This window comes from Balearica regulorum, chromosome 7 (assembly GCF_011004875.1).
Source record: "Balearica regulorum gibbericeps isolate bBalReg1 chromosome 7, bBalReg1.pri, whole genome shotgun sequence".
Taxonomy (NCBI): domain Eukaryota; kingdom Metazoa; phylum Chordata; class Aves; order Gruiformes; family Gruidae; genus Balearica; species Balearica regulorum.
Genome location: NC_046190.1, coordinates 9,029,600 through 9,044,933, shown reverse-complemented (window position 1 = coordinate 9,044,933; position 15,334 = coordinate 9,029,600). Strand labels below are relative to the sequence as shown.

Here is a 15,334-nt window from a genome sequence, read left to right as displayed (position 1 = left end):
GTTACATAATTTTTATAATCTACTCATAAGACTGCTAATGAAATCTGGTAATACAAAGGTGGGAATTACTTTCAAAGTGAAGGAGGACCAGAATATCCTGAAAAAAAAGGGTTAGAGTAATGTGTGGGCTGTAATTACTTCAGTATGAATGGTAAATTCATACATTTAGGGACTAAGAGTATTACTAATTAGTTTTATAATCTTGGATTGAAGTGTGGAAGGTGACATGGGAGAAAACTTGCTTGTATATCTCAATTACAATATGAACTAATTAATATTCTTAATTTTATGTATTCTACAAACTATAGGCTGTAAAGTGTCAAGTGCATTAGTAGGATGATCAGTCACAGAATCTACAATTAAATATATGAAAACTTTAGTACTGTACTTCATTTTTTGTTATTACACTTTTATGAATACAAACTGAAACAGGCTCAGAGGGAGAACTGTGAGGATGGTCAGGGCTATGGAAGATACTAACAGAGCATGGTTTGTTTAAACTAGTAAAATGAAGGCTGTGAGGGAATAGTGTTGCTGTTTATAAACGGTTGGGGGGTGTATAGACAGACCAGCTCTCAGTGATATCAACACTGGTAGAAGAAAAATTGGGGTAAACTGGCCATCAATGCATCTAGTTTGAAAATTGAAAGGAGGCTTTTGACTACTAGTGCCGTGAAGGTTTCTAAAAGTTGTCAGCATAGATATTAGAGCTTGATATCCTGCTGGCATTAGTATGGAGTCTCAAACTCTCTAATCCAATGGGTACTGACAGCTGCTGCTAATCTGAAAAGTCCCTGTTTCTTTTAGAGACTAAGAAGCAATACACTTTTTCTGTTTAATATTAAGATGACAAGTCTCATGCAGCATCTACTGAAGAGTATACTTGTGCTTGGTCATGAGAGACTAGGAAAGCTTTCTATGCACTGTGCTTCCTGCAAAGCCTGCCATGGCATCAAGCCTCATTCTGCTGTACGGACCTAGCTGATCTGGAGTTTGAGACCTGAAGCCGAACAGTTACGAGCACTGTTGAGTAGCACGCACCAAGCAAAGTGCAGCCCTTGGCTTGCCTGCTCAGACTGACCCTGCGGATTCATCAAGGCCAGATCACTCTTGGACGATCCACTCTACCTGGCTGAGGAAAGAAATGGGACTGAATAATAGCAACCAGATGGCATTTCAAGAACTGCATCAGTTTATGTGCATTAGGATTTCTGACTGTTTCATTCATGGAGGAGGCTGAGTCCTGGCACAGCTTGCTACCATGCTGCTTTCGCTGGAGACCTGTCCAGGATATCTCTGTCTACCATTAAGTCTCATTTGGAGTGAGACTGTTTTGCAGGAGAGGGGAAATAATTACATCCCGTATGGATGTTGCGGAGCTGTGCAGTGGTAGTGTAGGGATACATGAATATACCTACTATTGGAATGCTGATGAGCCATTCTTGAACATTTATCTTTTCATTTACACAGCAACTTTGTATTTTTATGCAGTTAGTACCTCATCACTGTCCTGTGAGAAAAATGATATACTGCTTTGAAAAACTTCCAGTAGAATTTTTATTGAAAGTATATTCAGATATATGCTCTTTTCTCAAAAATATTTTTCATAATCTCAAATTCATTATCATATGAAGATTTTATTGGGTACTTGAGAATAGTGATATTTGGTTTGCATTTGTGGTAGTTGAAAAATTATGTTAAAGCAATGATTCTCAACTCAAATGATCAGATAGAAAACAAAATATGGGAAAATAACAACAAATACTTTATTTAAATGCTTTGATTAGATTGCATGAAAAATAGGACTGTGACATTTATATTCAACATATCAATACTTCTGTTCCCCCCCCCCCCCCAGTGATCCCAAAGGAAAAGATTAGGGTTGAAGACAGTAGATGATGTTTTCTCATTAGGTGGAAATTGATCTTATGACTTGAACTACTGGAACAGATTGTTACTTTGGCAGTTCATGAAACTCCTCAATAAATAGAAATTAGATTCCTTCTCTTTTGTTGTGTGAGTAAATCGCTTTCTTAAACCTATAGAATTTTTTCGTACCTTTGGAGGATAATGTAATTGACTTCCAATTCAGGTTTATAAAGTTGTTTGCTGTTTTTAAAGCTTTTTTTTTTTTTTTAGTGAATTGAGTGACACATTAGGAAGATAAGAAAGAAATCCAATTTTAAATAAATGGAGAAAAATCATATTTGCATAGAAAATAATAAACCCTATTTTTCATTATCTTTGTTCTGCAGCTGTAGTGCTCTCTGTTACACAAAAGACATATATTTAGTGAATGTGATGTTCCTGAAGAGAAAACATATTTATGCTGAAATAATGGTGATGTTTCATGGTATATGTAATTAAGTAGGAAAATCTGTAAATGATACTTCTAAAAGTCATACATTTACCTTGCCTGTATAAGGCAATAGCCACACAGAAGCATTTGCTTTTTAAATGGTGCTTCAGTAGAAGTCAGTATTATTCTATTGCTTTGTGCTTTTTCAATTATATATTCCATTTTTGTACTGATTGATAGATACTGTGATAACTCCATGAAAGTTTTACTCTTTCACTGAAGAGGCAGTCCTGGCCATGCGATCTTACTTGTGTTGGCACAACCGTGTGCATGTGGGCAAAGTGAAACATGGCTCAAAATAAAAGCAAGTTTTAACCTGGATGCATTCCCTCATCTGGGTCATGGTGCAGCCATGTGAAAACTGATGCCAGTAGCAATGACAGCTGAAGAATAAGCAGTGAGAGGAGGCCAGGGGTGCCTCTTCTGGTGGCAGTGTCAACTGATGTCACTTTAATACGTGTGTGCGTCATGCACAGGGTATCATGTTCTTTGAAGTAAACCTGCTTTCAAGCTCCTGAGTTCAGGTGTGTCCGCTTAGAATGCGTCCTTCGTCCATGCCAGAACAAGACCTAGGTACATGGTGTTTCTCCTTTCTATCTCACCTTTCCTATTGTTCAGTGTAGACCAACAATGAAGCACTGATGTAGAAAAATTAGCTATGACATTCTTTCAATCAGTGATCTGGTTAACTATATTGTGAAGTTTTTTGCATTGTTAACTTTGTATACAAAGTTTTTGCTTGTCCTCATTTTAATACAGTCAATGTCATCTAAATATATTTCTATTTGCTATGTGAATTCTTGCGGTTCCCTGTCTCCAGAAATGAAAATCTCAAGTCAATGGGCATGCGAGTAGTTTGTGTGTTGTATTCATGATTTGCCACTAGGGGACACTGTTGACCACTACATTTCTGCGCAAGGACGGCAGATGGGATGAAAGGCATAAATGTGTTTTCATTTTCTGACTGGAGGCACCGTTTTCATAATTCTAAGCTCTTCCCTGATCAAAGAATACTTAATCAATTGTTTATTTTTAAGCACTTTTAGATTCAAATTAAGTGTTTCCTCCAGTGATTTACCAAATCAGAATCTTGCTGAGGTTACAATTCTATTACAGTATCTATTATTAATGCTTAAGAAATAATATACTGAATTGTTCATATTCTCATTAGACCTCATTCAAATACCATTAATCTTTTCTGGGTAGAAGGCGTAATGAACAATGGCAGTTGAGTGTCTACATCATTTAACAAATGGAAGATAATTTGGATACAAGTGGACATCATTCTTCTATAGAGTACAAGGAAAAGTCAACAACTGGTTAGCTACAGATTATTTGCCTGGTTGTTGTGTATAAGAAATAATTGTGAGAAGTTGCCCTAAAAATGGTAATACACATTGGAAAAATGTAATTCCCCCCCTCCCGCCCCCAAGGGTAGTGTAATTATGAGCTTGATGTAAATCACTTTATTCAGTAAATTTCAGCAGCGTTCTCTTCTAAATGCTTGTCCAGTCTCTCCTTGACTCAGTGTAAACCTTTGCAGCCAGAGCTCTTTGTCAGGGGTCCTTGCCAAGGAGATTGGACACTTTTTGCATGAAGAACTACCTCCCCTTGTTTTGAATGTGGCTTCTTCAGCCTCCATTTGATAAATCTCGGTTCTTCTATTCAAAGAGACTGTAGACTCTTCATATCCACCCTCTAAGTCACTTATTTTATAGACTTCTATCATTAACTTCCAAGTTTAGTTTTTTTCCAAGTGAAAAAGTCTTAGCCAACTCAGTTCCTGTTACAGAAGCCATTCAATTCCTTTGAACATCCATATTATTCTTCTGTAAACGTTCTTCAGCCCTATCTTCTTTTTGAGTTTTCTAAGTGTAGGCAAACCACTGATTTGTACAGTGGAGTAATGATGTTCTCTGTTCCTAACATATGACTTGCTTTTTTGACCAGTGCTGAGTGTTGAGGAGGTATTTTCATGAGTTATCTTAAAATGAGACTTTACTACTGACTAGTAGTGGTTAGTTGAGAGACTATTTTCGCTTTAGTCAAACTGGAACATAGCTTACATAGTTTTAAATTTATCTACGTTGAATTTAATGTGTAATTTTATTGCTCTTTCATGTGGTCACACAACAACTTGTTCTGTAGTTCTTCAAACCTGATCCTACTCTCTCTGCCCTCCAGTAATGGCCTTTGTTTGCTTTGATATAAGCTTACTCTGGTTAGTTCAAATGCAGTATAGTTTTTCTCCAGAGGTAACGTGCAGTGTATACTGTGCTACACATTTTAGACCTGTACAGAGTCTAAAAATATGATGCATTATGCCTTTTTTTCCAATTTGTGACTCATGCAGTATGTTTTCTGAGAAGAATGCAGAAATATATCATTATTATTTGAGCTAATCTAACACATTCAATTTGACTGACGCCCCTTGTTGTCAGGTTTTTTTTTCATTGAGCATCTGTTAAACATAAAAGTGTATACTGTATTTTATCAGAATGAGCAATCCTGACATCTGTAATTAAGCCTCCCCTGTTTCTGCTTTATTGGCTTTAACATCCCTGTCTAACAGATTGTACAAATTGCACATTTGTTTACAAAACAGGTCCAGATTGTTCTTTGAACGTCCCTTCCACGGAGTCTTACTGGATTCTACCAAACGTAAAGCCCTTCAGCCCTTCTGTGGGTCGGGCTTCCCATAAGGCAGTCCTACATGGGAAATTTATGTGGGTGATTGGTGGATACACTTTTAACTACAGTTCATTCCAAATGGTGTTGAAGTAAGTGATTTCTCCTTTGTCATATCTCTTCTGATGTGGCTTAGGGAAAACTGATCTTACCAGGGAGGTAGCCTCTATCCTGCAATTAACTGAAAGTTGTATGTGTTTTTAGATTCTTTATTAATGGTGTTATTTTCTGCTTGCAATTTTCTTATGATTTAAAAAAAGTTAAAATATGTGTAATATTGATCTCCTTGTGATACTAATGTGTAACTTCTTCAGTTTCGTGAAAACTGCTGCTATACTTTGCTGCAAAGCATAAAAATGTTTGCAGTGATAAAGCAGTAAAAGAAATCCACGGGCTGATATTTTCAGATAGTAAATCTTGAATGCTATTATTGAAGCTGATCTATAGTTATAGGAGACTTGTATTTAATACATGTACTTAGCTTGTTGGTGCCCTGCCAGTAGGGTCAGACGGGTCGTCCATATTTCACTTCTTCATGTTTGTGACAGTTTGTATGGTGACTTTTATATACATACAGGCCCTAAATGTGCTAAATGCAAGTATTAGGATATGTTTATTAGCATGTTTACTCTATTTTTGTCTACCTCTTGTTTTGTTCCACACACTCGCAATCATCCAGAACAAATCCCACTATCTTTGGTGATTTCCTTTTCTATCTCTGTCGTATTATTTTTTTGCCTCTCTTCCATCTTGTTGTATTTTAATCCATTAATGGATTAATTGCTAATTAAAATTTAATGGAAATGAAAATCAACAATATAGCTGAGGGGCAGCTCAACAATAAATTTTCAAAGTAGTGCAAAAGATTGTGGCATAAGCAGTTTAGTGTTTGGGCTTTTCTTTTGGGTGTTTGCTGTTGTTTGTGTGTTGTGTTTGTTTGTGTGGGGTTTTTTTTTTTTTTTTTAATGTGACTTTTAACAGTGAGCTTAGCAGTCTAGTTTCATAACTTTCTTGTAAGTCTGGTGATTTTCTGAGATTGTCCTATTTTCTGAGATTGTTGATGGGTCCCTGAAAGAGCTGCCCCTGTTTTCATTGATGAGCATTTAGTAAACTGTCACTGTTGTGTACTAACTGCTGCTAACAAATTACCACATTGGTAAACAACAGTGACTGATCAAGGGTGCATGTTTTGCCAAACAGAAGTTAGTTCAAACATACAAAAGTCCCTATTTCTCTGCAGGTAGAAAATGTTTACTTTTTCTATTTCTCTTCTAGCTACAATTTGGAAAGCAGTATATGGAACGTAGTACCTGTATCCAAAGGGCCACTCCAGAGATATGGACACACTCTTGCTTTATATCAGGTTTGGACTCTTCAGCATCCTGTTTAATTAATTTCTTTGTGTGTGCTGTTAGTGATCTTGAAATGATTCATCATGAACATAGATTTTTGAGGATAATTTAATTTCTAGTCCCTAAGCATTTTGTATTACTGTCTTCTTCAGTACTTGTACAATCTTTTTGCAAAAATTGTGCAATACATCCAAGTCAATTCTTAGCTAACCATAAACCCTCGAAGCTAAACCCACCAATAAAAGGGAGCTAATATAGTTGGAACTGCGGTAAGGGAAGTTGAGCTGGGAGGCAAGGGTGACTCAGCATGGGCAGTGCCCTCGCTGACCAGGCACCATGCCCAGGGGCAGAGCCCAGCAGTCAGAGCTGGCTGCTGGTAGCAGGGTCCTTTGACTTCCCTGGATGTGGCAAGCAATGCCCCAGGTCCAGGGACTATCCACGGGGTCCAGTCAGGAGCAAAAGGAGATGAGGCCAGAGACAGGACTGGAGAGAAGGCTACAATGCGTGCCTGAGGGATCCATCCAGGATCCATCCAGGAGACAAGCTACCTACAGCACAGGTCCAGGTCCGTTCAGGAGGCCGGATCACAAGCAGTCAGGGACTGGGTGTCCATGGCTGAGCCCCACATGAGGCTGGTCAGGGCCATTAAGGCTTATTAATGACCTAAAGGCCATGACAGTAAGAAATAAATTTTTGTTTTATTTTTCTTAGTAAAGAATCAGACCAGTATTAAAATAGAAACTGTTGTTCTATAGTATTGTTTTACTCTAAGTTCAAATAAACATGAACTATTGGAAGTTTTGCTTCTACTTGTATCATGTAGTCTGCATGCTGCTTTGCTGAAAGCACTTTTAAAGGCTGATTTCACAGAAAAAAAGAGAAAAAAGGATTCTTTGTACTAATAGGACATAGAGACAGAGATGACCTTAATTAAAAAAAAAAAAAATTCCTTTTGTTAATTCCTTAATTTTTGGGTAGTGTTAGTCAAGTCTCCAAAATATAAAGGACCAAAAGTGAATGTAGTGCATAATTTAGCATTGTAAAAATAATGGCAAACTTGTTACCTGGGACAGAGAAATACAGAATTTATATCCCAAATTTTCAGTTGTTTGTGTAAAACACATCCAGTAGGGAAGAACAAAAAAGATCATATCAAGTCAGACCAGAGCATTCATCTAACCTGGTAACATGTCTTGAATAATGGGTAACAGTGAATGCCTAGGGAAGAATATAAGAAAAAAATGGCGAGAACATATAGAAGCTTCCTCAGAACACTGTCCTGGTCAGCAGCTGGGATTTTCTAAGATAGGATAGTATTTTTGTGGAAAGATTACGAAACCATGCTTTTTATTTTTTTCCACATTTTTGGACCATATACTTATTTTAACATTGAAACTATCCTGTGCCTAAGAATTCCAGTGTATTTTGTGAAGAAAAAACACCTTTTGGGAAACTGGTACTAGATGATTTAATTTTGATCATCCCTACATCTTATACTATTTTCCATTTATTTTCTTTGTATCACTCATGATTTTTTTTAAGGCCATCATATCCTCTCTCCATGATTTCTTTTTCGTGCTGAAAACTCCTTGCTTTGGGTTGAAAGGGACCTCAGAGATCATCTAGCTCCAGCCCCTCCACTAGCCCAGGTTGCCCAAAGCCCCATCCAACCTGGCCTTGAACACTTCCAGGCATGAGGCATCCACAGCTTCTCTGGGCAACCTGTTCCAGTGCCTCACCACCCTCACAGGGAAGAATTTCTATCTAAATTTTCCCTCCTTCAGTTTAAGGCCATCACCCCTTGTCCTATCACTACATTCCCTGATAAACAGTCCCTGTCCAGCTTTCCTGTAGGCCCCTTCAGGTACTAGAAGGCTGCTATAAGGTCTCCCTAGAGCCTTCACTTATCCAGGCTGAACAACCCCAACTCTCTCAGCCTGTCCTTATAGGAGAGATTCTCCAGCTCTCTGATCATCTTCATGGCCTCCTCTGGACTCGCTCCAACAGCTCGATGTCTGTCTCGTAGTGGGGCCTCCAGAGCTGGATGCAGTACTGCAGGTGGGGTCTCATGAGAGCAGAGCAGAGGGGCAGAATCACCTCCCTCAAGCTCTGGTCACGCTGCTTTTGATGCAGCCCAGGATACGGTTGGCTTTCTGGCTGCAAGTACACATTGCTGGTTCATGTTGAGCTGTTCATCCACCAACACCACCACATCCGTCTCCTCAGGGCTGCTCTCAATCCATTCTCCACCCAGCCTGTATTTGCGCTCAGGATTGCCTCGACTCACGTGCAGGACCTTGCGCTTGGCCTTGTTGAACTTCATGAGGTTCGCACTTCTCCAGCCTGTCAAGGTCCCTCTGGATGGCATCCCTTCCCTCCAGCGTGTTGACTGCACTACACAGCTTGGTGTTGTTGGGGAAACTTGCTGAGAGGGGACTCAAGCCCACTGCCCATGTCACCAACAAAGGTGTTAAATGGCACTGGTCTCAATATCGACCCCCCCCTTTCCTCTAGAAGGAAGCTATTTCATACTTTAGATAACATTGTGTCATTGCCTCTACCTCTTCTAGTTCTGTTACATCCCTTCTAAGATAAGGGGGAATCAGATTCTGTAGTATATTACCACCTCAGAGAACGGTGTTATAGAATTAATGGTCTAATTTTTTCTTAATGGTATTTTAGCTTTTTGAAAATCTGCTGTTGGGTTTGAACTGGTATTTTCACAGAACTATCAGTTATAACCTCAAGATCTCATTCTAGTCAATTCAAAACCCACCACCATATATACAGACTTAAAATTGTTTTTTATTCTTATGCATCACTTTATGCTTATCTATGTGTACTTTTATTTATCCTTTTATTGCACATTCAACATTATGAGATTCTTCTGCAATTCTTTGCTTTTCACCATTGTCTCAGTTATTTTGAGTAACATAGTATTGTCAAAAGAAGTTATTTTTCCATTCATCCCTGTGCCAGATCATGTTTCAGTATGTTGAAAAAACAAATCTCAATTGTAGGTCTCTGTGGGACACCACTAATGGTATCTACTCATTTAAGAAGTGAACATTGTTCTTCCAAACTTTTCTTTATTTAGTTTTTACCCTTGTGTTATTTGCCTTGCTCACCCCAGAGCAGCTTAGTTTTCTTTAAGGCATGAAGAACATTATCAAGCATCTTTTGGAAATTCCAGGTAACTGTATCAACCAGACCTGTAATTCCTTCAGGAAAATCCAATGATATGCAAGATATAACTTCTCTTTTCAAAAGCTGTTAGACTTTTCCTCTGTCTGTCTTATCCATGTGTTCACTGAATTCTGTCCTTTCTATCTGTTGCTTTTCAGTCTGTTGGTACTGACACATTTCTAAGGAGGGAGTTACACACTATGGACAGGGTCAGCTGTTTTGTTCTTAAATTCCTTCAGAACTGATACTGGTGACTTGTTGCTGATTATTTTGTCAGTTTTATGTTTTGGGTGGATTTTTTTTAACTATAAATTCTGTATTAATTTCTGCTGTGGAAGTACCTGTAAAGTCTACCATGAAGAACTCATATGGGAAAACAAACTTCATCTTATTGTTATGGCTTTATCTTCTCAGAATACTCCTTCAGAATGTCTGTTGGCACCACAAATTATCTAGTTGGCTGTGTTTCTAATGCATTTGAAAAATGAGGTATTAGGACTTTATGATTTTGCAGGCAGCTCATTGAACTATTTCAAGGCTTGCCTTTATATGTCTCCGTGTTTTAATCTACTGGAGATTCTGAACTTTTTTTTTTTAAGTATATTTTTTCTTCTAACCGTCTCCGTTATCATCCTGTTAAGTAAAGCTTTATTTATTTTGTTATTTGTTATGAGAAATGTTGGGGTTTTTTTTAAGTGGGAAGTATTCATGTGATCTGACCACATGTCCTTAAACTGTCTTCATATTGTCATTACAGATTTTATCCTTTTAGTTGTACATTTTAGTTTCTCTTTATGATCACTCTTCCTTTTATATAGTGCTCCTTTTGAAGTTAAGCAGAATTGTTGGAGTGGGCGGATTTTTTTAATTTTTTTTTCCCTGGCATCTGTTGCTCTTCCAGAGATGTTGAATCTGTACCTGGCATGATGAATATTGTAAAGGTGTTTTTCAGTAGTGATATGAACTAGATTCTGTGCATGCCCCAACATCAACTCAAAAATTGCTTTTCTTCTCGTCACTTCCCTGATTCATTACTGATATATTATCTGTTCTTCGAAAGGTCAGATCTTTCTGACTGGTATCTTTGATTATTACAGTTCTCGTAGAATGTGAACCTTTTACTTGGGAAACATTCAAGTAATGTATCATTTAGCAGTTCAGAATAAAGGCTTAAAATATCATTTAACCTTTTTATTTGACAGTGCTAATATTTTCTCGAGATATTCCAGACTAAAGGGTAACCATTTGAGAAATACTCTTACCAGCAAATATTAAATATAAGAGACCTGTGTTAATTCAGAGACCTTTTTGGATCTAAGTGAGGAAATGCAACTCTTGTTAATACTAATAAAAGCTACAAGCAAGTGTGTAGTGAAGAAGCTGTTGCTGTTGTCAAAGACACATGTTAATTAGTAATTAGAATTCACTAATAATGAACACAGCACCACTCACGTCAAATAATTAATATATTGCTTCTACTAGTGATTATGTCAAATGTAAAAAATTACATGGGCCAAAAGGAGCTGACCATGTAAGCTGAAATTTCAAGTGAAAAGGCACATCCTTTTGAAATAAGTTCTTAAATTAACTTGTTAGGATAAACTTTTGATATTTTTCCTTTCAGGTGTTCAGTCTTTTGAAAAAACAGAAAAATAATTTAGTGTGAAGAATGCTAGAATATAATACCTAGAGATGGCAGTTTTGAGCTGTGTACTAGTCATTGTGAAATGTTTCCTTTATAGTTGAGAGACAAAATATCCACAGAGAAGAAATTAGATTAAGTTTTTGACTTGAGCTCCTGAGATTTCAAAGCCTAGCTCTAGACCGGAGTGAGAGCACAGATCTAGTATTGCCTGATTGTGGTGCAAGGTAAATTGAAGCTATATAATTGACTCTGTGGAGAATGAAATAAGTTACTGTGCCCATTTCCCTCAGAAAGCTTCTTTAGTTAAAATTGAAGTACTGTGCTTCTTTATTCTGAAGAAAAAAAGATCAGAAGGCTCCTACTGATGTATAGTTGTAACAAGTGACTAAGACTTTTTATGCATTTATAGAGGAGAGAATATAAAAGTGTTCTTGCTTTTAGACCAACTAAACTGTTAGATAGTATTACCTTCCATGCCTCTTCAGACTGGTTATTGGAAAGGTGCTACCTATATCTGTTAGCAATTGGTTCTTCCGGATCTCAAAGATTATATATAGTTCCTGGCATCTTAATACTGAAAAATGTAAACGTACTTTGAAATAATTCATGTAAAAAATAGGATTATAAAGAAACGGGAGAAAATGGCTTGTGAGGTTTTTAAAGTAGGTACATATAGCTTTGATAAACAGTGACTAGATAAGGAGTTAGAGAGTAAATTGAAAAATACTAGATCCCTGGAATAAAGTAGAAAGGGAGTTGCATATGGGGTGACTAATGGTCACGTCTGCGAGTTTACTTAGTAGTGAGCTTGTGGTTGTATCACAGAATTTGACCTCGCAATTGAACTGTTGCTACTAGTCCCAAGACTGTGGAAGGATGACTGGGCATTGAGATGTGTTTCCTTTGAGATTGGCAACAGGAGTGAAGCAAACAGGCAGCTTAACATAGTAGCAATCATAAGTAAGTTTTCCAGTATACAGACCATTTTATACGTAGTCAAATTTAATTTGACTCATTTGAGTTTTATGCATGTTATTTCCAATTTTAAAGCTTTATTAAAAAAGGGTAACTGTTTTGATTCCTTTTCCAAATTAACTGATGTTGAGTCTGTATATCTCTTCTGCTATTTTTTTTATTAGTCTAATCAAAAGCTAGTGTTAACAAAGCTTTCTCGGCTTTAATATGAGTGAGACAAAATCTTTCATCAATTGGTTTGTTGTTATTCTTTTATATGCCTATTTTTGTTGGCTATTGTAGTATAATTTGGAACAGCACTAAGGATGTAAAAGTCTTTTCTAATTATTCTATTAATTATTAGCGTGTTGTACCACAAAGTTGCATAGTTTTATTATTTTATGACTTTAAATTATCTTATGCACAACTTGCTTTCTCATTCTGATTTACAGACCTCAGAAGTATATGAGAAGTATGTTAGATGAGCTGTCATACACTTATTACATGTAGTCTAGACAAAAGCATATTCAGAGTTCCTCTTCAATTAAGTGGACCTTACTTATCAAGAGATTGGTTCCTTTACATAAAAGTGTGATATTTTTCCTTTACATAAAAGTGTGATATTTTTCTTCCCTTGTTTTCAACATTATATTCCATAGGTTTGAAAGTCAAAGTCTAAGCATGATCAGGTTTTATGTCGAGCAGATCTGAAAGCAGATGCCTAACTAATACTTTTCTATGCAGTCTCCATTACTCATTCCTTCCTTCCAATATGTTTAATCCAAATATTAAATGTACAAAAGATCAGATCAACATCTCTGCTAAAATTCCAGCTTATAACTTCAGTAGTTTTAAAGCTCTGTTCACATAGTTTTATTTGCATGCTTTTCTTCAGCCTAGTTTTCTGTAAATGTAGAAATGTTCATGCAAACAAGTACACTTCAAATTTTGGGTATTTTTTTTTTTTTTTGCCAAAAGCACACTACCTTATTTTCCTGTCCTATATTTTGTGGTCCAGGAAAAAAGTTATTGGCTTTTAAAATATATAGGAGCCAACTTAATTGAATAATAGAATAATACCTTTAACTCTAGCCAGCAACAATGTGGAAACCTGTAAAAATAATGAAGAAATAAAGTGACAGTAGTCTTGATTACGCTAACCTCCTGACATGCAAATTGCTGCAGTATGTAGTGTCTTGAACTTGAATTTGGTCTTGTTGGGAAGCTTAGGTTATAATATGCTCCTCCTTTTGTTCAGATTCTTATTGAGTGAGGATATAGTTCCACAATAACTGGAGAATAACAGAGCATGCTGCAGGAAGAAGAGTTAAGTGAAGACTGCTTTCCAGTCTGTCAGCCCTGATCTAATGGGAGGATTATGGGATCGAGTGGGGATGTTGATTATTAATTTCTTTTCTTTTGATATAACACATAAAAGAATGTTTTTGATGTTGTTACCATATTAAAGGAGGTAATGGTCTGGGGAAAGGAAGAGGAGGTATTAGACAGTCCTAAACCAGGTGGCACGTATTGAATGCAGAAAACAGGCTTCTGATGGATGAGTTATTGCCAGATGACTTTTTTTGAGTCTTACTTATATTTTGCTTGAAAAGAAATTTCAGAAATTTCTTATTGATGTACAGCTTTGACTAAACTTTTAGAAATTTCAGGTAAGCATAGAGAACAAAAGTTCTGATGAACTTTTGAGTGCTGTTGGTTTACATAAAGTTAATTTATATACTAATGCATGGGTACAGTCTAAGGGAGGAAACTAGACTGGTAGTCTTGTTTCAAGAAAATGGAGAATGACTGTTCTTCATGTCATTCATGAGTGGCATTTCTTTGGCCAAATTTTCAGGAACAGATTGGACTTATATAAGAATTAAGGCAGAAAACTTCTTCCTGAGAGAGAAATTTTCTGTGCAGCCGTGATATGGTTAAGAAATGCAAAACAAAAATTATATCATTATTTTAACATGATTAATTTATTTCCAATTCATTAGAAATGGATTATAAATTACCACCTTTTGCCTTTCCTTTACACTTTTTTTGTGGCAACTACCAGATAAGATTCTTTTGGAAAGCAGGCAGGATTTGCATAACAGTGTAGCATTCCCAGGTACAGTCAGAGCAGCTGATAAGTATTGTTCTTTTAGGAAAAAAGAAAAATTGCAAAGTCTAAAAGAACAAAAACATAAGTTTTAGAAAAGTCTTGAATTACTGCATTTACATGAAATGTAAAATCAATATTAACACTGAGGTATGGTGTAGGGAAGAGAGCCCGTCCAAGGTCAAAGGAATTAATGATTTTGGCTGTCTGTTCGGGATTCAATGTGAAGTATTAGAAGAGGTACACTGTTCTGCTGTATAGTTTCTTGACTGTGGCTTATAAGACAAGCGGGTGCTCTTTCTTGCTCTTTCGGTGATCTTGTTGCGTAACTTTCTTGCTCTGCTTCAGTTTTCTCACTGTAAAATGCTCCTCTGTGAAGCCATTCAAAGTCTTGTTAAAACTACTGTGCCAAAGCTAGGTGATAATGTTGGGGCATGGTTTTTTAGGGATTACCAAGTATGCAGCCTTGGAAATCAGGGACTTGTGGCAGCTGAAGTAAAGCGTACTGGATCACCGGTCATTTTTGCATTTTTTAATTTTCTTACCTCTATTAAAAATAAGTATTCATTTACCTATTTTACGGAATTTCTGTGATTTACTTTGTCAGTTTTCATGAAATGTCAAATGCACAAATCACCATGTTAATTTATGATTACTCACTTAAAGGAGGATTTATTTTTGGATTTGGAGCTTTTATTAATTTACAGAAATTAGTGCTTTCATGTAGATCCTGAGTTTCTTAATTACTTAACTCTAGGGATAAATGCACATTGAAAGATTTTATTCTCTTTCCGCCTTCTAAATGAAATTTGTCCTCAAATTATAAAGTTCAGACTGCTGAGCCAATTGCCTTTTGTTTACCAGAACTCTGCTTTTTGTGAGTCATTTATTTAGTCAAACAAAGTAAGTGATTTTTCAAAGTTTTGGTTTTTGTGTTTGTTTTTCTTTTAAAGAAAAATATTTCTACTTTTACAATTTGGATATTGTCCATAATCTTACAATAGATTATTTTTGTTATTGTTGTAATAGAAAATTAAATA

General features: G+C 36.5%; 1 protein-coding gene across 4 annotated transcripts in view; it reads left to right on the top strand.

Annotated features, from left to right (window-relative positions):
• Positions 1 to 15,334, top strand: part of ATRNL1 (attractin like 1) — a 522,496-nt gene that overhangs the window by 57,373 nt on the left and 449,789 nt on the right. For all 4 annotated transcript variants that reach the window (XM_075757823.1, XM_075757824.1, XM_075757826.1 and 1 more), the window contains exons 6-7: positions 4,965 to 5,139; positions 6,323 to 6,410. In XM_075757823.1, the coding sequence (XP_075613938.1) occupies positions 4,965 to 5,139; positions 6,323 to 6,410 (263 nt within the window). The remainder of the gene's footprint in view (positions 1 to 4,964; positions 5,140 to 6,322; positions 6,411 to 15,334) is intronic.